The 23,917-nt window shown below is 39.5% G+C and overlaps 1 protein-coding gene across 2 annotated transcripts in view; it reads right to left on the bottom strand.

The window, feature by feature from the left end:
• The window catches only part of dock1 (dedicator of cytokinesis 1), a 271,575-nt gene that overhangs the window by 37,058 nt on the left and 210,600 nt on the right, over positions 1–23,917 (bottom strand). For both annotated transcript variants that reach the window (XM_060895378.1, XM_060895387.1), the window contains exons 30-38: positions 21,116–21,194; positions 20,826–20,926; positions 14,993–15,051; positions 12,777–12,925; positions 9,762–9,847; positions 7,783–7,939; positions 5,517–5,557; positions 4,734–4,824; positions 374–493 (exon numbers count right to left, since the gene is read on the bottom strand). In XM_060895378.1, coding sequence (XP_060751361.1) covers positions 374–493; positions 4,734–4,824; positions 5,517–5,557; positions 7,783–7,939; positions 9,762–9,847; positions 12,777–12,925; positions 14,993–15,051; positions 20,826–20,926; positions 21,116–21,194 — 883 coding nt within the window. The remainder of the gene's footprint in view (positions 1–373; positions 494–4,733; positions 4,825–5,516; positions 5,558–7,782; positions 7,940–9,761; positions 9,848–12,776; positions 12,926–14,992; positions 15,052–20,825; positions 20,927–21,115; positions 21,195–23,917) is intronic.

The following is a 23,917-nucleotide window of genomic DNA, read 5'->3' as shown; positions in this document are numbered from 1 at the left end:
TGATGTGTTTCGGGGATTTTTGTGACCAGCGAGACAAAAATAAAGTTATATGAGCATGATTTAAGCATTTTTATACATGGAATTAATGGAATAAAAAGTTTAATCAGCTTTCTGAAACTAAACATGACTCCCCCCGTCTCTGACTGCACATATACTGTACACACTAAGAGGTGTGAAAGTAATCACAAGGCCAAACATTTACATTAACAATCTGTTTCTGGCTTATTGTTTTATGACTTCTGGAGCTTCACAACCTTTAAAGATTGACCAAGAAAAAAAAAGGTTCAGCTTTTAGCCTTTTGAATCTTATTCACCCAGCAGTAGAAGAGTCAGTGACATGTTTATCGTGTTGCGTTTAGAAACTGCTCGTTACCTTTCCCTTGTCAAAGTAGTTGATAATCTCCTGGTAGAGCTGGTCCTTGAGCTGGCCTTGAGTGCTCGCCTGATATCCTTCTCTCTGAGTAAGGTGAGCGGCACAGGCCTCTTCTGACCACTATAGATACAACACATAACGTTTAAGAACACTTCACAATACTTCAGTCATATACGTTTTTACTCTATTATTAATAAACACGTACACGCATGAAAGCAGAGGCAAATAAAAAAAAAACTGAGTCTATTTCATGACACTAGGCCCGAACGCTGCGGACTGAATCTTCTCACTTCATTTACGCAATCATTGCATCAAGTCCAAAGAAGATTACACAGATTTAGAGAGAATCTTAAACCTGATTTAAATAAACAACCCAGAAAACAAGATAGAACGATTAAGATAAACACCATCTCTGATTTTTTGCTGACCCGACAGCACACTGTGTCTCTCCGACTCGAGCACACACAAAATAACGAGCAGCCAGCACAGCCAGCTCCAGACAGCTGACCAGCAGGCAAGTACAGGTGTGTGTGTGTGTGTATGTGTGAGTGTGTGGAAGTGCTGTTTTGTGCTCAGGGCCTTGTCAGAACTGATTCAGAGCAGTGCAGATGTAATTGATATTTCATGTAACACAATGGAGGGTAAACTTCCCCAGGAAAGAAACATCTGCAAACAAGAGGCTCATGGGAGATGATCCAGCTGTGCTACATGTTAAACTGTGTTCCTTCAAACGGGCAAAAGTGCGTGCATGAAGAACAGGACATGTTCATCCCTAAAGTGGATAAAATACTGCAAAGACAGCCATCACAATGAGGTAACGTTCATACGCTGTTATCTCGCAACTAATTCAGATCCTGTTCAAGTGCTATTCGAATTTCCACAATATTATATTCATGTGTAATTTATAAAATGTCTTTTTTTTTTTTTTTGCTAAGTCCACTTAAAGAAGCGGATCTAATTTTATGTACATGTCCATTGTTAAAAGTGCTAATACAAATAAAACTGAATTTAACAATTACCTTTAAACATGAACAAATCATGCATCCTTAGAGTGGTTTTACATACAAGCGCTCATTTTAGTGACTGAACCTGAAAACAGCATTTAAATAAGCATCTAAAATCAGCACATTTCTTCAAACTGTGCATGCTTGCTAGGAGCCAAGGAAACGGGTCATTTATTTAAATGTCAAGCATTAGAAAAAGAAATTACTGTGACTAAAGAAACAAAAATGAAATGTTTGTAATAAAATTGCGAATTTTCTCTAATAAAGCAAGCTCGAGCTGCTATTATAAGCAATATCAGCATTTAGCACAACTGTAAAATGTTCACTCCAAATGCATCCAAGTACCATAAAATAAATAAATAAATGAATGAAGCATGTAGTTTTTGAAAGCCCTCACATCCGTACTCGCGCCCGGTTTCTCCATATGTAATGCATACGGTCTATTCTCAAGCAGGGATGGATGTGTACTTTTCTCAGTGGAATGACTTTTTAAGGGTGTTTGGATAAGTGAACAAAGGGGCTGTTCAGTTGTGGGAATAAATCACGCTGTTAAGTGAGTGTTATTACAACCTCCCTCTGAACAGAGCTCCAAATACTGCTTACTGCAAATGCATAATGACACAGCTGCGGGGAGCATTTCAGAATTAGGAGGGGAAAAAAAAATCACAACAGTAATCCTTTTAAACACTCTTAGCTATGCAAGGAAAGTGGAGCACCGTCACAGCTAAAAGGATGTGCGTGTAGAGGACAAATACTAAAGCTAATGCAAATAAAGCAACTAGGTATGGTGGGAAAAAATACTTAGCAAGCTGGAGATAGTGTTTGTAACGAAAGGGCAGTTCCTGGAGTTTCGTTAAATGGAAAAAAATAAATTAATTAATAAATAAAATAATTCTAATTCAGTCTCTGAGATAGACTGACATGCAGTACAGAAAGTATGGATGGATAATATATATATGGATATGTGGATAGACAGATAAAAGAATAGACAGACAGACAGCTTAGACAGACTAGACAGACAGACAGACATAGATATGTGGATAAACAGATAAATGGATGGATGGACAGATAAAAGAATAGACAGACAGACAGACAGACAGACAGACAGACAGACAGACAGACAGACAGACAGATAGATAGATAGATAGATAGATAGATAGATAGATAGATAGATAGATAGATAGATAGATATGTGGATAGACAGATAAATGGATGGATGGACAGGAAAAAGAATAGACAGACAGACAGACAGACAGACAGATAGATAGATATGTGGATAGACAGATAAATGGATGGATGGACAGGAAAAAAAATAGAGACAGACAGACAGACAGACAAGACAGACATATAGATAGATAGATAGATAGATAGATAGATAGATAGATAGATAGATAGATAGATAGATATGGTTATGTGGATAGACAGATAAATGAATGGATGGACAGAAATGAATAGACAGATAGATAGATATTTTATATATATGGTAATGTGGATAGACAGATAAATGAATGGATGGACAGATAAATTAATAGATAGATAGATAGATAGATAGATAGATAGATATGGTTATGTGGATAGACAGATAAATGAATGGATGGACAGATAAATGAATAGACAGACAGAGACAGACAGATAGATAGATAGATAGAGTTTATATACATGGATATGTGGATAGACAGATAAATGGATGGATAGACAAACAGACAGACAGACAGAAAGACAGACAGATAGAGATCATATACATGGATATGTGGATAGTCAGATAAATGGATGGATAGACAGACAGACAGACAGAAAGACAGACAGATAGAGATCATATACATGGATATGTGGATAGTCAGATAAATGGATGGATAGACAGACAGACAGACAGAAAGACAGACAGACAGATAGAGATCATATACATGGATATGTGGATAGACAGATAAATGGATGGATAGACAGACAGACAGACAGAAAGACAGACAGACAGATAGAGATCATATACATGGATATGTGGATAGACAGATATATGGATGGATAGACAGTGTCTCGAGAAGCTCAGCACAACAACTATTTCACCAACTCGTCAGAAGATTGTTTCAAATTCTGACAGTGCCACAGCTATCTGAATGTAAATTAGCCAAATAAGGGATGACAGACATTCCCCCCTGTCAGCAATACTAGCCAATCACAAGCATCTGTGTGCTCACGTATGCAGAAGAGGGCAGAGAAAACTTTGTTCCGAAGATGTTTCTCGTCCCTGTGATGGGCAACAATATGAAAAGAGGCAGTCGGCTGGCTTGATCTGCCCTGAGGGAAGTGTTCTTCACCCAGCTGGTCACTAATGGCAAAAATGGCAAATTACCAAATTAGGGGAAATTTACCGAAAAAAGGGAACAATCAATGGCAAAATTATTGGCACCATTGATGAAGATCGGGTAACGGTATTTCAACACAGAATACTTCAGTGAAGAAAATATTGAGCTCACGTTATCCTGAGAAATAGGATAAAATAAATAACCACAATGTTTAAAAAGAAATTAAATAATCGGCAAAATATTAAGCTTCACCAAAGACAAAGTTTCATGGCACTCCCTACTGTATATGTGACTTTCTGAAAGACTGAAGGATAAAGGTGCCCCTCCATTTGTTCTCTGCAACACACTATTATATATATATATTTATATAATACCACAGTGGTGTTACTGATGATGGTGTGTGTTCTGGGAAGAAAGCCAGTGCTGCATTATTACTTATACATTTAAGAGTAAAATAAAGGCTGCAAACACTTTCCATTCACAAAGCTAAACTACTCTCCTCTCATTTCACCTACTTTCTTACAGATGATCAGCAGATGGAAATCTTACACATGTGGGCATATAATTATAAAATATTATATATAATTATAAACAATTGTAATCCTAATAATAAACATTAATTGTGTACAAATGTAATGCTCCTCACAACTCCAGGGTCGGGGTTCGATTCCCGCCTCCACCTTTTGTGTGTGGAGTTTGCATGTTCTCCCCGTGCCTCGGGGGTTTCCTCCGGGTACTCCGGTTTCCTCCCCCAGTCCAAAGACATGCATGGTAGGTTGATTGGCATCTCTGGAAAGTTGTCCATAGTGTGTGATTGTGTGAGTGAATGAGTGTGTGTGTGTGTGTGTGTGTGTGTGCCCTGTGATGGGTTGGCACTCCGTCCAGGGTGTATCCTGCCTTGATGCCCAATGACGCCTGAGATAGGCACAGGCTCCCCGTGACCCGAGGTAGTTCGGATAAGCGGTAGAAGATGAATGAATGAATGAATGAAATGTAATGCTTTGTGGTGTTTACACACACACACACACACACACACACACACACACACAAACGTACCTTGAGAAGCTTGGCATGCAGAAGTAAAGTGTAGGCAGCCTCAGTGTAGTTATCACACTCCTTATGCAGGTCACATAATTTATACAGGTATCTGAACACACACAGAGTAATAAAACAACCACTGTTTCTACAACACTTAATTTTGAAGGAAGGAAGGAAGGAAGGAAGGAAGGAAGGAAGGAAGGAAGGAAGGAAGGAAGGAAGGAAGGAAGGAAGGAAGAAAAGAAAGTTGGTAAGTAAAGAAGGAAAGTTCGTAAGGAAAGAAGAAAGGAAGGAAAGTTTGTAAGGAAAGAAGGAAGAAAAGGAAGGAAGAAAGTAAAGTTTGTAAAGAAGAAGAAAAGAAGGAAGGAAGGAAGGAAGGAAAGTTCATAAGAATGAATGTTTAAAAGTAAAAAAAAAAGAATGTACGAAAGAAAGAAGGAAAGGAAGGAAGGAAAGTTCGAAAGAAAGTGAGTTCGTAAGGAAGGAAGAAAGGAAAGTTTGTAAGGAAATTAGGGAAGAAGGAAGGAAAAAAAAAGTTCGAAAGAAAGAAGGAAAGAAAAAAATTCGAAAGTTCGAAAGAAAGTTCGTAAGGAAGGAAGCAAGAAAGGAAAGTTTGTAAGGAAAAAAATAAAGGAAATTTCATAAGGAAAGAAGGAAAAAAAGATGGAAGTAAGGAAGGAAGAAAGTAAAGTTTGAAAGAAAGAAAGTTCGAAAGTAAGAAAGTTTGTAAGGAAGAAAGAAAGAAAGAAAAAGAAAGAAAGAATAAAGCAACCATAAGCAGTAAATGAGAAAGTAGTATACCTGATGTACATCTCCTCCCTCTCAATCTCCTTGTAGAAATTCTGCAAATAAATTACAGACTCCAGTTAAACTTATTCCAATGAACACTTATTACAGATTAATACAAACTCAGACAAAAAGCTTTCTGAAGAAACAGAATGTCATAGTATTGTCTATTAAAGTGACGACCCACAAATGATTGTGAGACTTTAACCCGAAAAAATGTCGGTCAGGTTTTGAAGTGAACAAGTTTTTTGCAGCACATTCAAGGTGTATTTTTCTACCTAGCATATAAACATTTAAGCTCAACGTGCATTCTGTTTGTGAAAAAAAAAAAAGTTCTGACTGAAGATGCTTATCCTCTTACAGATCGTTCATGGCTGGATCAGGAAGCTGTCACAAAATTGAGGTGGACACACACACACACACACACACACACACGATACTGCTGCCAAACTGTGAAGCAAAGTTGGAAGAGATGACTCTGTGTGTGTGTGTTTACAAAAAAATGACAGGATGTAGATGTATTGTAAATAAAGTTACATCTTGCTTAAATAAGTGTTAATTCCCCCCCTAGGAGACGTCTGGGACACGGAGTACATTTAACATAAACCTGCTTTTTGAATTATAGCTATTGTCAGAGTCGCTGCTACACAAAATGTATCAGCACAAACGACCTGTACTAAAGTAAAGTGGGTAGAACTATTAGCAAAAAGGAATCTGTTTGCAAAACAAAAATACTGTTTATTCAATAGGAGACACTGTTAGCTGAGCCTGTGTCCATGTCCATGTCCATGTACAGGAGGAAAATGTTCAGGTAGATGAGAGAAAGAGCAGCTCAGCCACCAGCTGAGGGAGATACAGTGCATGAGCTTTCATGGGGATGTTGCTACTCTCATCACTGTGCGCCTCTGTTTGAAGGAAGATGACCTTTACAGGCTCCCAGTAGACTTGCTACTGTTGACGGTTAGTCTTGCAGAAAACAAAGCAGTGTGTGATCTCTGAACACACAAACACACACACACACTCTACCCAGGTGTGGAAGCGTGTTCAAACACTGCCGCACTGTTCTCCTTATCAGCAGCTATCTGAACTAGCGCAGTGTTTGTGTTGCTAACTGTGGTACTCTGTCACACAAACATGGGGGAGGGGAAAAACAAAAAAAAATTAAAAATAAATCAAAATTCCAACAGGCCTCGCTGTGAAAAGTCATACAACAATTTCGACGTGAGCTATTTGATGCTCTGAGGAAAGATTGTGATCACGTCATATTCATATCATATTCTGGTTTCCTAAAGAATCACTTTTGATTAGCCAAAAAAAGAACACTGGCGCATTTAGCATATGTTTTTCAAGAAGACTTTTTGTGCTGTTGATTTTTATTTATTTTATTTTTTTAACCACTCAACAAGAACACAAACTAAGCTGCTGTTGTGTTTGAGTGACCTGCATGATGGTTGTTAAAACAGCTGCTGTCGAGTTCCCCTCGATTCTAGTTATTAAGCAGCTGCGTGTTTGGTAAAAACATCAAAAAACTGTGTAATTATTTGAGCTAAAATAGTATTAAGTACCAAAACTATTAAACAACACGGCAAAATAAATATCTGCTTTGTTGTAGCAGCCAGTTACTTACTGTACTGAGTCTTGGTGGCATTTTATCCATGACAATGAGTTTATACCTCATGTACACATATTAATGTACAAAGTCAGATACTGTTAGAAAGCTGAAAGCTCATTTATATTTTACATTAAATTCTAGAATAAAGTTAAATCCTAAAAAAAAAAAAAAAAATGTTCTTTAATAATCTGAACTAATGTTACAGAAAAATTGTGAAGTCAATTTTATCTATCTAGAAGTAACATTAAGAATTACATAGCAGCCAAATAGCAGCCATTTGTGTCATAAATAAGTATAATTATTATTAATAATATTAGAATAATAATTATTATTATTAGATAACAACTTCAGATAAATTTACATAATCAAAAAACATTAGTCAGTGTACGTTTTGTCAGGAAATATTGGCTATTAAACCAAACTACATGCTACAATTTATTGCCTACATAATAATATCTACAGAAATACTCAAATGGTTCAGTTAAATTATAAACTTGGTTGAATCAGAAGAAAAAAAAAAAAGACTTTCTGGATAAAAGCTACTTTTCATAACAATTTGTTTTCCTTAGAAACTCAGTGGATGAATTGCCTGTAATTCTAATTAAAAACACCAAATCTAGCTAATTACAAATGGTGTAGTTATAAAGAAGAGCAGATGTGTGAGCTCACCAGAACATTAACTGTACAGCTCATGCGATTCTCCTTGCTCTCATCATGCATGATAGTCCTGTAGTCCAGCAACCTCTCCAGCAGACGCACCACCAGACCCACAAAGTTCTCACCGCTCTTCGCCAGGTATTTATGCTTTCTACAGTGCTCCAAGAGGCTAAAACACACACACAGAGACAGACACACACGCACAGAGACAGACACACACGCACAGAGACAGACACACACACAGAAACAGACACACACACAGAGACAGACACACACACAGAGACAGACACACACGCACAGACAGACACACACACAGAGACAGACACACACACAGAGACAGACACACACACAGAGACAGACACACACGCACAGAGACAGACACACACACACAGAGACAGACACACACACAGAGAGAGACAGACACACAGAGAGAGACAGACACACGCAGAGAGACAGACACACGCAGAGAGACAGACACACGCAGAGGGACAGACACACGCAGAGGGACAGACACACGCAGAGGGACAGACACACGCAGAGGGACAGACACACGCAGAGGGACAGACACACGCAGAGGGACAGACACACGCAGAGGGACAGACACACGCAGAGGGACAGACACACACGCAGAGAGAGAGACACACACGCAGAGAGAGAGACAGACACACACGCAGAGAGAGACAGACAGACACACACGCAGAGAGACAGACAGACACACACGCAGAGAGAGACAGACAGACACACACGCAGAGAGAGACAGACAGACACACACGCAGAGAGAGACAGACAGACACACACGCAGAGAGAGACAGACAGACACACACGCAGAGAGAGACAGACAGACACACACGCAGAGAGAGACAGACAGACACACACGCAGAGAGAGACAGACAGACACACACGCAGAGAGACAGACAGACACACACGCAGAGAGAGACAGACAGACACACACGCAGAGAGAGACAGACAGACACACACGCAGAGAGAGACAGACAGACACACACGCAGAGAGAGACAGACAGACACGCAGAGAGAGACAGACAGACACACACGCAGAGAGAGACAGACACACACGCAGAGAGAGACAGACAGACACACACACAGAGACAGACACACACACACAGAGACAGACACACACACACAGAGACAGACACACACACACAGAGACAGACACACACACAGAGACAGACACACACACACAGAGACAGACACACACACACAGAGACAGACACACACACAGAGACAGACACACACACACAGACAGACACACACACACACAGACAGACACACACACACAGAGACAGACACACACACACAGAGACAGACACACACACACAGAGACACACACACACACACACACACACACACAGAGACAGACACACACACACAGACAGACACACACACACAGACAGACACACACACAGAGACAGACACACACACAGAGACAGACACACACACAGAGACAGACACACACACAGAGACAGACACACACACAGAGACAGACACACACACAGAGACAGACACACACACAGAGACAGACACACACACAGAGACAGACACACACAGAGACAGACACACACAGAGACAGACACACACAGAGACAGACACACACAGAGACAGACACACACAGAGACAGACACACACAGAAACAGACACACACAGAGACAGACACACACAGAGAGAAAGACATACACAGAGAGAGAGAGAGAGAGAGAGAGAGAGAGAGAGACACACACACACACACACACACACACACAGAGACAAACACACAGACACGCACAGATTCATTAATCTGGAATTGGCACGTGAAAAACAATACAGCAATTGCACTTGACAAGAAAAATTATGCCAAACAAATTTTCATGCAATAGGCCTGAGCCTCATCTTCCCGAGCTGCCAAAGCGTGTCTCCGACAGCGTCACTGTGAATGCGCTGCTAGATTACGCCGCTTTAGAAGCCGTAAACAGTGCGAGCCTGTAATCGTGTCTTACATCTTCTGGAAGAGAATTTTGTACTGCTCATCTCCGCGGCCTCCTTCCACCTCGTGATCCAGCTTCGTGATGATCTCGTTTTCAAACTGCAATTAAACACAGCAGCTGTAAATAATCACCGAGGCTAATTTTCCATTCCATTAGCACCATCCGCTTCCCTTTCTCTTCTATCCATAGCTTCTGTCTTTCAAACTCTGTCTCTATCTCTCTCGCTGTTTGTAAGCATAATCAGTGTTCAGCAGCTTCATCTTCACCTGCTCATCATCGATAGCGATGAAACGCCTAACTGGGAAGGACAGAGAAAAGAGAGACGCATCTAATATACTGTAGTGTGAGAAAAAAAAGGAAAAACAGAAGGAAAAGTCAGAGACAGGAAAGTAGTAGGAGTTACAGGTTAATGTGTAGCAACTGCAGAGAAGCAGCAGTGGCAGTGAGTAAGAGCTGAGGAAGCTGCAGAGTTTTCCTGGCTGCTGTATATAGAAGGAAGTAGACTTGACTCCTAAAGTAGGGTCAAACTGAGCACAGACATCTTATGTTTCCCTGAAGGGAATAAACAGGGCAGAGTTTAAAGAGGAGAAAGCCTGAGGCAGAGCCAATGTTAAAGTGGTGCTATTACACAAAGGGATTAGATGGAATAGCATTTAGAGCGAACAGTACTACGCCTTCAAGATCATAACAGATCTTCATGAGCAAAGTGAGCTGATTGTCTTTTCGTGTTAGGATGAACGCAAAATGGAGGCGTTACCCGAGGAAGCACGGCAGACGTTACATAAGCAGAGCGCAGCTGAAAATAAATCCATACTGATAAAGCAAGGAGACTGGTCACATTTCGATTTCAGGTGAGAGAGAGAGAGAGACTGAATATTGTGTAGCATGTGTGTATAAGCGTGTGTGTGTGTGTGTGTGAGAGAGAGTGCGTAAGCATGACCAACATTCCACTTAGGGAATTTAATTTGGCTTTTAAATCAATTGAAACACTAATCTAATGAATCAAGCTGTGCATGAGAATGTAAACACTACCAAATTCGTTCAGCAGCAAAGTTTTGTATCTCACTGTTCAAATCAGATAAAAGAAAAGACTGGATCAGAATAAGATGCTAAAGTTGTGCTAAAATAAAGCACAATTTTAGCACAATTTTAAAGCAGAACGCATTTTTTTCTGATAGGGAGATGGGGATCCTTATCTGTGTTAACGGGCATAAGGAATGGAGCAAGAAATGAAATTCTGCCTCTTTGATCATACAGTGTGACGTGCAGTGTAATGCTTTACCCAGAGCGTCGTGAAAAGCATTACACTGAACGTCACACTGTATGACTATGTGACTAATAAAATTTCATTTCTGAAGCTGAAAAATATGTGCCAGAAAAAAGTAAAACCTCAAACGAATTAAAGACCTGGTGTAATGCTGCCTTTTTAGAACTATACAAAACAACTGCTTAGGATAAGATCAGAAAGGCAAAATTTCACTTCTTGCTCCATTCCTTATGCCCGTTAACACAGATAAGGACTAACCATCACTACACAAATTCTACACACCTTCATGAAGTAAAGCAAGTTTTAAAGCGAGTGTCAGCATCGCAACTTGACAAAATCTAATTAGAGGCATTTGCTTGTATATCCAGATTGGTTGTTATAGTCAGTGTTGTGCTAGTTACTAAGAAATAGTAACGAGTTACAGTTACTAGTTACTTCATTCAAAAAGTAACTCAATTACTTTGTTAATTACTTACACCAAAAAGTAACGCGTTACTGTTAAACGTAACTTTTTAGTTACTTTTTTAAAGAACGTTCTTTAATATTCCCATTAATGGATAGGACCTTCGAACCAGAAAGACACAGCTTACATTTGACTAAAAGGTTTTTGTCTTTATGCTCAACTAAAGTAAAATAATGAGCATATTTCCACTTTGAGAAACTCGTCTTTCTCTCGCCTTGACTCGCCATTACTGCCGCACATACATGAATAAACTGAAACACGCCCACAGTGCGACGTCTTCGTGTTTACAGTAGTTGGCATCCACCAATATTACAATGCGTCCCTGCTGTAAACATGTTAGTCTGTAGGCTACACTTCAGCCAAAATGAATTAATTTAAAAACGTAATGGACAAACACACCATATGGTATCGGAGTTACTTTATTTAAAAAGTAACGCGTTAGAGTGTTAGTTACTGTCAAAAGTAACTGCGTTACAGCCCAACACTGGTTATAGTAACCGAGCAGGTAGGAGTATGCTAAGTAGTGCAGGTAACAGTGTGCTAAGGGCAATGACCAGTCAGAATACTGAATGTATTAAACACAGAAAGCTGTGATGATAAATGAATACCGGAGTATTTGTTTTAAGTGTTTCGGTCGGCACTACAGTACAGAGAGCCAGGGATTCCTTCGCAAAATGTCTGATGTGTCGAAGCTTTGTGCATCTAATGATGCACTGACTTGTATCCAGAAATCCAATTTTGCCTAATGCAATGCATACAAATGTTGATTTGAAGTGAACTGCCTAACTGCATATGAGGTGATGAGGCTTTTGAATAATAATCGAATATTCTATGCTTTACATTTGAGTACGCACAGTTATTATGAGATATTAAATGCCAGCTTTCAGCAGGAAAGGTTACAATTTATTTTTATAAAATAACATCCAGCAGGACACTGATAAAACACGGTTTCATTTGTGTCGGCTCGAGCCGGGCAAAAAACGCCAGACAATTCTGGTTCTTAAGTTTGAACTAACATCGTTTGTGTTATTAAACTGTATTGTTCGCTTTGTTAAGACTTTCTTTAAGTTTTGACAATACTAATATCTCTCTATGTGATATGCAGTAGATAAGAAGACTTTTCCTAATGCATTTGTAATCGAATCACTGAGCCGGGAACGCACTGATCCTCACAATGCTTACCATTTCTGACTTAATGGAAATGATAAAGGCCATAATGGAAATGATAAAGGATGGGTTAAGCGGCTATTAATCTTTGCTGTTTATTTGAACTGTAGTAATGTGGTTATGAACTGACCCTTTGGAAACTTCGTGTGAAGTGGAACTCGCACTGCATCATATCGAAGAAGATGGGGATAGTTGCTTTGCGTAGCTCAATCTCTGGCACAAGAGTCATCTCCAGAATTGGTCCCACCATCTCGGGTATGAACTTGATCTTGTGTGGACCTGGTAACATTGCCAATGTTAAAAATATTAAAATAAGAAAGGGAAAAAACAACAACAACAAAAAAACCCACTCACATGGAAAGATGAAACGGCTGCCAAATTGCCGGTGATTAATGCATTCATTACAAAAAATAAATAAATAAGGCAGAACAATAAGCTGCTGAAAGTCAAATGTTCCACAATGTACTAAGTAATGTGTTTAGAAAGCTCAGATCATCCTTTCTAATACTACATACATCACCCTGAGTGCTGTCTGTATTTAACTTCATAAAATTCCAAGAATCTTTATCTGGGTCTTTGATTAAGAATGTTTGATGGTTTCTCTTGTCGAGTCACAAAAACACTGAAGTTCTTTCAGTTTGTAGCATCTTGTACATCTCATCGCTGTCAAACAACAGCCGAGACGTGTTCTACTTGTGTCATGTCTTCAGCACACAGAGCGATTATTTACATCGAGATAATAAATACGGGCAATTGAGGGGAACAAGAAAGACCCACAACTGTAACCCCTAATTAGAACATACATACAGAGATACACACACTCAGAGAGAGAGAGAGAGAGAGAGAGAGAGAGAGAGAGAGAGAGAGAGAGAGTGAGAGAAGGGGAGAGAGAGAGCGAGAGAGAGTGAGAGAGAGAGAGAACGGGAGAGAAAGAGTAGGAGATAGAGAGTGAGAGGGAACGAGAGAGACTCTCAGAAAGTGAGAGAGAGAGAGAGAGAGAGAAGGGGGGGGAGAGAGAGAGAGAGAGAGAGAGAGAGAGAGAGAGAGAGAGAGAGAGAGAGAGAGAGAAGGGGAAAGAGAGAGGGAGAGAGAGAGAGAAGGGGAAAGAGAGAGGGAGAGAGGGAGAGAGAGTGAGAAGGGAAAAGAGAGAGGTAGAGAGAGAGAGAAGGGGAAAGAGAAGGAGAGAGAGAGAAGGGGAAAGAGAAGGAGAGAGAGAGAGAGAGAGAGAGAGAGAGAGAGAGAGAGAGAGAGAGAGAGAGAAGGGGAAAGAGAGAGAGAGAGAGAGAGAGAGAGAGAGAGAGAGAGAGAGAGAGAAGGGGAAAGAGAGTTTGAGAGAGAGAGAGAGAGAGAGAGAGAAGGGGAGAGAGAGAGAGAGAGAGAGAGAAGGGGAAAGAGAGAGAGAGAGAAGGGGAAAGAGAAGGAGAGAGAGAGAGAGAGAGAGAGAGAGAGAGAGAGAGAGAGAGAGAGAGAGAGAGAGAGAGAGAGAGAAGGGGAAAGAGAGAGAGAGAGAGAGAGAGAGAGAGAGAGAGAGAGAGAGAGAGAGAGAAGGGGAAAGAGAAGGAGAGAGAGAGAGAGAGAGAGAGAGAGAAGGGGAAAGAGAGAGAGAGAAGGGGAAAGAGAAGGAGAGAGAGAGAGAGAGAGAGAGAGAGAGAGAGAAGGGGAAAGAGAGAGAGAGAGAGAGAGAGAGGCAAACACACAAAACCTAAAAACAGAGGTGGAAACGAGACGTGGGATTTCCTTTAGAAATGAGCTGGAAATAGAGCTCTCAAAATGTTCTCAGCTCTGAATATGATTAACGATCATTCCCCTTCTCCAATTAGCACCTATATATATATACTATTCACAGACAGTGTTCTTCTGAGAATAAGCCTGTGGCTAATCAGCTGATTTAGATACAAAAAATAAACCTGAAAGTTCAAAGCTTTCTGATTTATAGGCCCACTTTTATTGCCTCAGAAGAGGATTGGATTTTATTTTAAGCCTTTTTTTTTTTTTTTTTTTTTTTTTTAAGACTGTCGGTTTGAAGTAATAACCTCAATTAGCACTTTGAGGTACATTTAAATCAACACTGATATAATAACTGATATACTGATATAATCGTTTATCTATTAAGCTAATATGAATCTCTGTAAAACAATCATCTTTATTTGGTGTTATCTGTAGAGTCCTTTATAAGCAATGAGAGCAAAAGAAATGCCTGAAGAAGTAAAACCTCTGATCAGGCTTCATGTACATGACCTTCAGCTGGAAAATAACACAGTGTCATAACAGATAACACAGATCTAAGATGACATCTTCCCACAGACTCTGCTCTGTTTTAAGTAGATTTTGCAGGGAAACACTCACCCAGGTTGTACCACATGTCCCGGATCTCAAAGCCAATCTGGCGCCTCATGTCCTGATACCTGGAAAACATACAGAAGCATTTTAAGCCTCACACAGCAGACTCTTTGCTTTGTCATCCTTGAACAAGGCTTCTCTCATCCAGGGAGCTGAGACAGGCAAAGAGACTAAATTATTTCTGTGCCTCAGAAGATTGCATGCTCTTCAAACCCAAAGGGGCTCAGGTGGCATGGTGCAAATGAAATAACACATTACAGAATTAATGGTCAAAAGAACATTCCAAAAACACACACACACAAAAAACACCATTGGAACCAGTGACATTGAACTATTCACAGGTACATGAGATCATGCATCTGTGAATAATATAAAACAGGAAAATGAACAGGTCAGAAAAAAAAAAAAATCACTCTACAAGGCTTTCTGTTTTGGAGATGCTTTGACCCAGCTGTCTGGCCATCGCTATCTGGCCCTCGTTGCTCAGGTCCTTCAACAAGCCAATTCACATGCTGTCAGGACATTTGCTTGGACATTCTCTGCCGGAACATTAGGGGGCGCTCCGGCGGTATGTTTTGTGTCACGTGTCTCGTCATACTCACCTAATTGGACTTATTATCGTATTTATTTTTTTCGCGTTGCATGTAGTTTCGGAGTCCTCGTCCTTTGTGTTTTGGGTCTTGTTTCTAGTGATTGTGTATTTATTTTCCCTGTCTGTCTCTCTGTGAATAAATCTTTTTTTAATTGTTATCTGGGGGGCACGGTGGCTTAGTGGTTAGCACGTTCGCCTCACACCTCCAGGGTTGGGGGTTTGATTCCTGCCTCCGCCTTGTGTGTGTGGAGTTTGCATGTTCTCCCCGTGCCTCGGGGGTTTCCTCCGGGTACTCCGGTTTCCTCCCCCGGTCCAAAGACATGCATGGTAGGTTGATTGGCATGTCTGTAAAATTGTCCGTAGTGTGTGAGTGTGTGAGTGAATGTGTGCCCTGCGATGGGTTGGCACTCCGTCCAGGGTGTATCCTGCCTTGATGCCCGATGACGCCTGAGATAGGCACAGGCTCCCCGTGACCCGAGGTAGTTCGGATAAGCGGTAGAAAATGAGTGAGTGAGTGTGAGTAATTGTTATCCCTGTGTTTCACAAATGGGAATTAATGGCCCTGCATTTACATTGGAGTTAAATGGAACTTCATACTTCATATGCTGCACATCAGTAAACTCATCAATACATTTTTGTGTTGGTGTTGCTTCTTAAAACTAATTCTTAAAAAGCTCTGCAGCACTTGGAATTTAAAACCGCGTACCAAAGTGTTAAATGAGCTCAAACAAATCCTATTATTTAGACCTTTTCTCAAAAAAGGCAACGTCACACTGGGTCAAGTGGCAAATTCATTAAAGAGTTACAGCTTTAACACAGCTGTTAAATGGATCTGACCAATTCAGATTGAGCAAAATAATTTACATGTAGTTCAACACAAGCACTTACCTTTAAGTGGGTAAAAAAAAAAAGAGAAAGCGATTATATTATTAGATTTAATCTTTGTTTCTACTTTTTTTCTCAAATATAATATGATATGATACAAGAGATGGACTTATGTCAGTAGTCTGAATAAGTATGAAAACGGATGTGCGCAATATCAATATAAATCACTAGCTCAACTCGTAATGAGTCACCCTGAGAAAACCTGCCCTCTTCTTCTGGACTTGACCAGCGACATCAGTGGCACTGGTCTGGGTTCTAATTACAAACAACTCTCGCATGTTTTTCAGCTGCAGATCATTTTTTTAATCACTGTGTACAAATGATGTCCATTTAGGAGGACAGTCTTGACTTTACCGTTAACAAGACACTAATTAAACATTCAATGTCTGTTACTGTAGAAAACACTACAAGCTAAAATCCTGCTACTGAACAAATTCTATCTGCATGATCGCACACCTAATCCCACTCAATTTCCTCCTTCTGGTTAAAGTAACAGATGAAAATGTAGATCATAATTGGATACATCTGACAAGAGATGCCCCTGTGTGGGAAGCATGACAACTGATGATGTCTAGATATACTCATTTAAGATGTTCTTTCAGGCAAAAGCATATCATCCTTGCATAAAATATCTGTGAACGACGTTCAATAAGCGACGAAGGACTGGCAAAAGTGTAATTTATACAGATGGATAAGAAGATGGCTTGTGAAAGGGAGCTTTCACGTCCACCTTGTATCACTTTTTTTTTTTTTTTTTTTACACAGACGTGAACACACCACCCATATGTGCACACAGATAATTGGCAAAAAAAATTGTCTAAGAGAGATGAAGGCATAAAGAGAGACAGTAATAATACAGGAGACCTCTAAAGCGAAATACACACCCTCCAGCGAGCTATCTCAGAATCGGCTTAACCCTGAATCACCACAGCTACACCCACATAAGGGATCTGACACTAGATCAACACTCTTGCTCCAAAACACTCAATAAATCCGAGCCAGGCCTGCACTCTTGTTAATATCCTCTCATCACCACACCGTCACGTAGTGACATTTCAGAGGACCTGAGGCACTCTCTTGAATTTGCATCCACCATTGATTGCTTTGCCAATAAGCTCGCAAAGTGGCATAATTTATGGCGACAAGGACAGGAGATATCAAGGCCTTATTAACACAAAAGCGGACAGCAGCTCGAGCGTGATCTGAGCCTAGGTCTCCTTGAGCTGAAAGTGTTTAGTTCTAAACACTGGAAACTCCATGTGTGAAGGGCAACGCTACATGGGTCTGCAAAAATGGCCACCTTTCTTCCAAGACCACAATGGGATAAATGTTCTTAAGAGTTGAGGCTTATAATATTCGGTTGCGTTTGTAGAAAGCACAGCATAGTCATTGGTTTCTGAGAATCAAAGAGGAGATGGCAATATAGATGTGGTATTTGAGGACAACAACCTTTTAATCAATATACAATTGTCGGACTGTATACGAATGTAGAAACACTCTCCAGTGTCACCCAAATGAGGACGAGGTTCCCCCTTAAGTTTTCTGCCTCTTCCATCTAAGGAAGTTTTTCCTTGTCTAATATATAAAGCCTAATATTAATCTTGAACGTTTGTATAATTTTAATCTTTGTACAGTAAACTTTTTGAATCATATTTCTTACGATCTGTAAAGCTGCTTTGAGACGATGTCCATTGTTAAAAAGTGCTATAAATATCATTAATAGCAGATTACATGCTGTAATAAAAACACTGTGCTAGTCATTAAACACATCCACCATGTGTCTACACACTATGACGGAAGATATTTACCTAAATACTATATAACAAAGAACACACTTTTAGATACGTAAGGCCTCTGCTGCCATTAAAAGCAAACCGTTTACTACAAAAACGCATCGTAAGATAAATGTGATGTCGACAATATATTCAAAAAGAGAGAGTCGGTTGTGAGTCAGCAGAGTCGATTCATTTGATCTCAAATACTTTCCCATCACGTTCACATCTTATCGCAGAGTATTGCTGAAAATAGCCAGAAAGATTATGTCGATGCTTTGTAAATGATATAGCTAGCAGATGGTTATTTTATGAGCTGACTAGCAGAGATACAGTAAGCACCACATCATGTCCTTTTCTGTAACAGAATCAAGTGAGACAGATGTTCATCAGCTACTCTGCGACTAACAAGTGACATTTCAGGTCTGTTAGATGGAGTGTTCTTCGTGGTCTTTCAACTCGTATCCTTTAACCTTTAGATTAAATGGAAGTTTATTTCTGAATATTTCATAATAATCAGCGTTAAATTAAGAATGAGCAAAATCCGGTGTTTAAATGTATTAAAAGATTATTCCCATTTCTATTAATTTTGAATCTCTGTAAAATTATTCTTTCTCATGTAAAAAAAACAAACAAAAAAAAACAACTCCTATCATTACAAATGCTTTTTGATTCATTCGAACCGACAACAAAATCTCTTTGTTGTGCTCCCTTGGCTTTATGGACTAAAGTAATGGAACAGAACAGAACAAAACAAATTAAATGGCTTTTTTATATTTTGCTAAAGAAACAAAAACTACAGCTACACCCTTCTCTCTCTGATTCAATCGTGTCTCTTTTGCCATCGACATCTTTGTGCGATGTGACATGTCAAGACTGATTTTAGCTGTCAAATTCAACATGTGCAAATATGAAGCTGTAACAACCTGGAGCTTATTGACTCCCTTCTAAAACAGCACACCTTCTTTCTGTTGCTCCCTGTTCGGGGTCGCCACAGCGGATCACGTAGTCTGCATATTAGATTTGGCACAGGTTTTATTTTGGATGCCCTTCCTGAAGCAACCGTCCCATCCGGGCTTGGAACCAGCACTGAGAGTTAACTATTCAGTGGCTGGGTTAGCGCCCTGGGCCGCAGCAACGAGAGTGTGGGTTCCTGCTGCTGGACTACCAGGAGGCCACAAAACACAATAATATTCAGAGAGAAAGAGAAAAACTGTTTGAGCAGGCCATCCACCATGACCAGAGTAAAGCAGGCAAACAGAGGGAGATAAGTGAAAAAGGAGAACGCATCCCTGACAGGAATATTCAGGGGAAAGTAGCATTTCTCATTGACACAGCCCTGAGTACCTTCTCACAGGGATGTCAAATTAAATCTCAGCACCACTTTTGAGTCATCTGCTCTCGACTGTATAATTGCTTCAACTGCAAGTAGCAGCATCCAAATGAGTAAATTTTGATGAGTAAAAAAAAACAAACAAAAAAAAAAACGTTGTGAGTTTGTTTGGTGGGAATCTAGTGTCAATGTTGTGTGTCTAAGAGAGAGACACTGAAATTTAATTACGCTTATCAGAATCACAACCAAATGGTTGCCTGACTGGCAGAAATATTAGCCTTGCAATATATCTATTTGCACTGAGAAAAGCTCTGCCTATTGTCAGAGTAGTCAGTGAGATCAGAGGCTTAAACATAACTAGTGAAAGGAGCAATTTCTCAATTCCCAAAAGGTTTTGCTCTCATGGCACCTAAAGAGATTTAAGACTGAGCAATGGATTCTCTGTCACACAGGCAGAACTAACAAAAATGCCTGAGCATTTACTTTGTTGTATTGAGAGAAAATCTGTCTGCAACACCACAAGTGTGTGTGTGTGTGTGTGTGATCCTTTCCTACTCTCTAAGTTAATGATCTGCTGAAACACCAAGCTGATGTGTGGACCGACGGGTCTATAAATATTTAAGTATTATTATAATAAAATAATAATATAAATATAAATATATTTAAATATTATTATTATCATCATCATCATCATCATTATTATCCTATAATAATAATAATAATAACAATAATAATAATAATAATAATAATTATTATTATTATTATTATTATTGTTATTCTTATTATTGTTATTATTATTATTGTTATTATTATTATTATTATTATTATTATTATTAAGAGCTGAAGGGATCTGATATGACCTGGTAGAGAAAATGATTCCAAGAATAAACTGATTGAAGATTTGCAGGTGAATCCCAGGTGATAAACATAAATGTCAAGTGAAAGAATAAAAAAAAAAAAAAAAAAAAAGAGATCTGAAGTATGATATGATGCTTTCTAGCTTGTATTAGTTCCTAAAGCTTCTCCTCCAGCAATGATTTGGAAACTACAGCTTTATTTAACTTTATACATAATCAGTAGCACGTTAGTATACAGTGCTTTCATAAGAGAATAAAATATGACTGCTCTTTATGCAGTAAACTAACTGTCTGGGGATTCAGATGATACAGACTGCAAGGGTGGATCTCAAGTCATGGTGAGAAGCGGAGTGAGAGGACTGAGCTGCTTGCTGACGGAAGAAACGCACTCGGTACTCACTTCTGAAAGATTTTCGCTCGTTTGTCACTTGAGAAGTTCTCCAGCTGCAAAGACTCCTGGGTAAGGAAGGCCACAGCCAGGTGGAAGTAGTTATTCCACAACTGTGGAATGAAGAACGGCAAAGGCATCAATTATTTACGAAAGCGGTAGAGGAAGAGATAAAGCACACTTGGATCAAGAATTTATATTTTGAGTGTTTTCACTGAAAGACCTGAACTGCTACAGCGTATCTGCCCTCCATTATTCTCTCTTCTTGTATTATAATCCATTTATCTGAAATTAAAACTCACCTGAAGCTCAAAGTTGGTCTGGTCCAGGAACTTCTTGTTCAGCACGGCTGCGTATTGATTGATGGCTCGCAGGAAGACTCTGAAAGATAAGAGACAGACCTCGTTTAGCTTCCGCCAACTGATCTGACACCATGCCACGAGCTGCTGATCACTGCTTCAGGTGACGAGTCTCTGCTCATTAGCCAAGCATTAATAACCCTGTCTATTCAAAAACATTGTTTTAGCTCATTTCCTGTAATTACAGGGCCTGTCTCCTAGCTAGAGGTTCATAAACACAGCTTGTTAAACACATAGGGGACGGGGAGAAAAAAAAACACTGCTATCGACACACTGCGAGAAAATGCTCTGACCTGAACCACACAAAGGTTTGCGTTGCAAAAAGAAAGAACATAAAACACAGACAATAAACTTAATCACCGGCCTTTAACTGCTACACTGGCAGAGGAACATTAGGAAACCATTAAGAGAACATTAAGACAACATTAGGAGGACTACAAATTACAGCTGTACACGAATGCTTTTTCTAGAGTTTCCTAGCCACGGACATCTAGACGAAATGAAAACAACGCAACAAACATGCTAGTGTTAATGAAGGAAATCAGCTGCGCACAAGATCATGTGATGCACGCAGAACACCGGTCAACATTTAAGAAAATCACTGCATGACTTCGGCAAAAACAGGAAGAGAAACTGATGCAAAATTTCAAACATCTTGATTCTAAACACACGAAACACATTATTTGTGTAAATACACTACTTTAGTGTAGTGCATTGTTTGCTTGCACTGTTTGCACACATGCACTTTATGTGGAAAGGTCAAAAGGACAATAATAGCTTCATGACATCGACTTAAAAACAATGAGAACACTAAGCTATCAGTGTGTAACATCAAAAGTTTAACACAACATAAAAATTTTTTTTTTTTTTTTGCTCTTTTTTCCAAGCAATAATTTTCTCCTGGCAGAACTTCTACAGAATGTTGTTCAGTCCACACAAAATAAAAACACCCGGAAAAAAAACAAAACAAAACAAAAAAAATTTAAAACTTTTCAATTATTCTTTCAAAAGTAAGCACATGACTAAAAAACAAGCATCGTCGGGGCGACTTTCAGGAATCTGTGAGAAAATTGGTTTATTCCTTTTAAAAGACTCACTCACTCGCTTCAAACAACAATGAATGAGGTGTCATCTTAAAGCAGACGTCTAATCAGTTATTCGTTCAGAAAAGTGACCATCGGCAATAACTAATAAAGCACAAACGTCGACATTTGGATTTAATTCGCTTTAATCACAGCCGACGCAGTCTCGGGGGCTTTGTGCTGTGAAAAATCAAGTACGCTGCTTGATCAGAAGCGAATCGATCAAAAAAATAAATAAAATACATGAGTGTAGAGAACTGGAAATGTTTTGTGCTTTAGATAAAGGTGTATTTATTGTACATCCTTGTGTCCTGAGAGGTAGTGAGAGTGCAGAAGACAGATGTTTTGTGAAAGATGACGCATAATGAAGATCATACACACAGTCACAGATTAGAGTGTATGTGTACTTCAACACATTAAACTTTGACTGCATCACAGCTTCAGTTCCTAAATAACCCTGCAACTGACAACCCGTGATAAGCTTTTCTCGTCTGAATTTAATCTTAAATTTGACAGAACACTTTTTAAGTCCTGACCTGTAACCTGAGATCGGCTAATGTGATCGTTACATGCTAAAATGACACTTAACAATCAGCTGAAAAAGATGAGCGCCGTCACGACAGCCCTTCAACCGTTCAACGCTTCTGACCCCACCGCACACCAGCACCCTTATTAAACATCTCTCTCAAACCACTTAGAGAGCAAAGCTCTGCTACTACAACACGAGGGGGGAAATGTCACTATCTGAGGGCACATGAGGATGATCTGTGTCCCCACTATGAAGAAGCCTGTCGCTAATTCCTGTGCTCTTCGCTATAAATAAGTTCTCTCCTCCATCCGCCGTGTCACCCGTGCCGTCTGTCTTCACTGGAGCCAAATAAAAATAGTTTACAGGATTTGAGAATATTAACAGAGCAGAAAGGCTGAAAATCGGCCTGTAATTTGCCGTGAAGGCTGGAATGACAGGATTGGGATGGATACGAGATTGCTGAAAATAAACAAAGATGTGCAGTGCTGCTGTAAAAATAAATAAATAAATAAATAAATAAAATGTATTTATGGTGACAGGAAAACATCTTCTGCCTGGCTTGTGATGCAGAGATGGTAAAAATGTCTGCTGTTTAGTTATTCTAGCATACATCAACAGACGTGCAACTATAACATATGGTATTAATACTGGAAAAAAAAACAGCCTCTGTGAAAATAAAGTTAAAAACAAAATTCTATAATGAAATTTACTATAATTTTATGTAGAAAAGAAGAGAAACACAATACAAGTCATATCAGATGTGGTATAAATGCGAGTGTGTAATAACTACATACTGATATTTTATATCACATGGTATACAAGGTGTATATAAAAACATATCCACTAATACTGTAATACAGGACACACTGAATTACATGCTATTATTAAGAGCATTAGACAGTGTGTGTGAGTGTGAGAGAGAGAGAGAGAGAGCAAGTGAGAGTCATCAATGAGAGAAAAAAGATCGAGTCAGAGAGAGCGAGAGAGAGTAGAGTCAGAGAGAGAGAGCAAGAGAGCGTAGAGAGAGCAGAGTCAGAGAGAGTGAGAGAGAGAGAGAGAGAGAGAGAGAGAGAGAGAGAGATCAATATGAGAGAAAGAGATAGAGAAAGTCGGAAAGAGCGAGAGAGAGTCATT

Source organism: Tachysurus vachellii, chromosome 2, assembly GCF_030014155.1.
Source record: "Tachysurus vachellii isolate PV-2020 chromosome 2, HZAU_Pvac_v1, whole genome shotgun sequence".
Taxonomy (NCBI): domain Eukaryota; kingdom Metazoa; phylum Chordata; class Actinopteri; order Siluriformes; family Bagridae; genus Tachysurus; species Tachysurus vachellii.
Note: the sequence above shows the minus strand (reverse complement) of the source record. Positions and strands in the feature narration are given on the sequence as shown.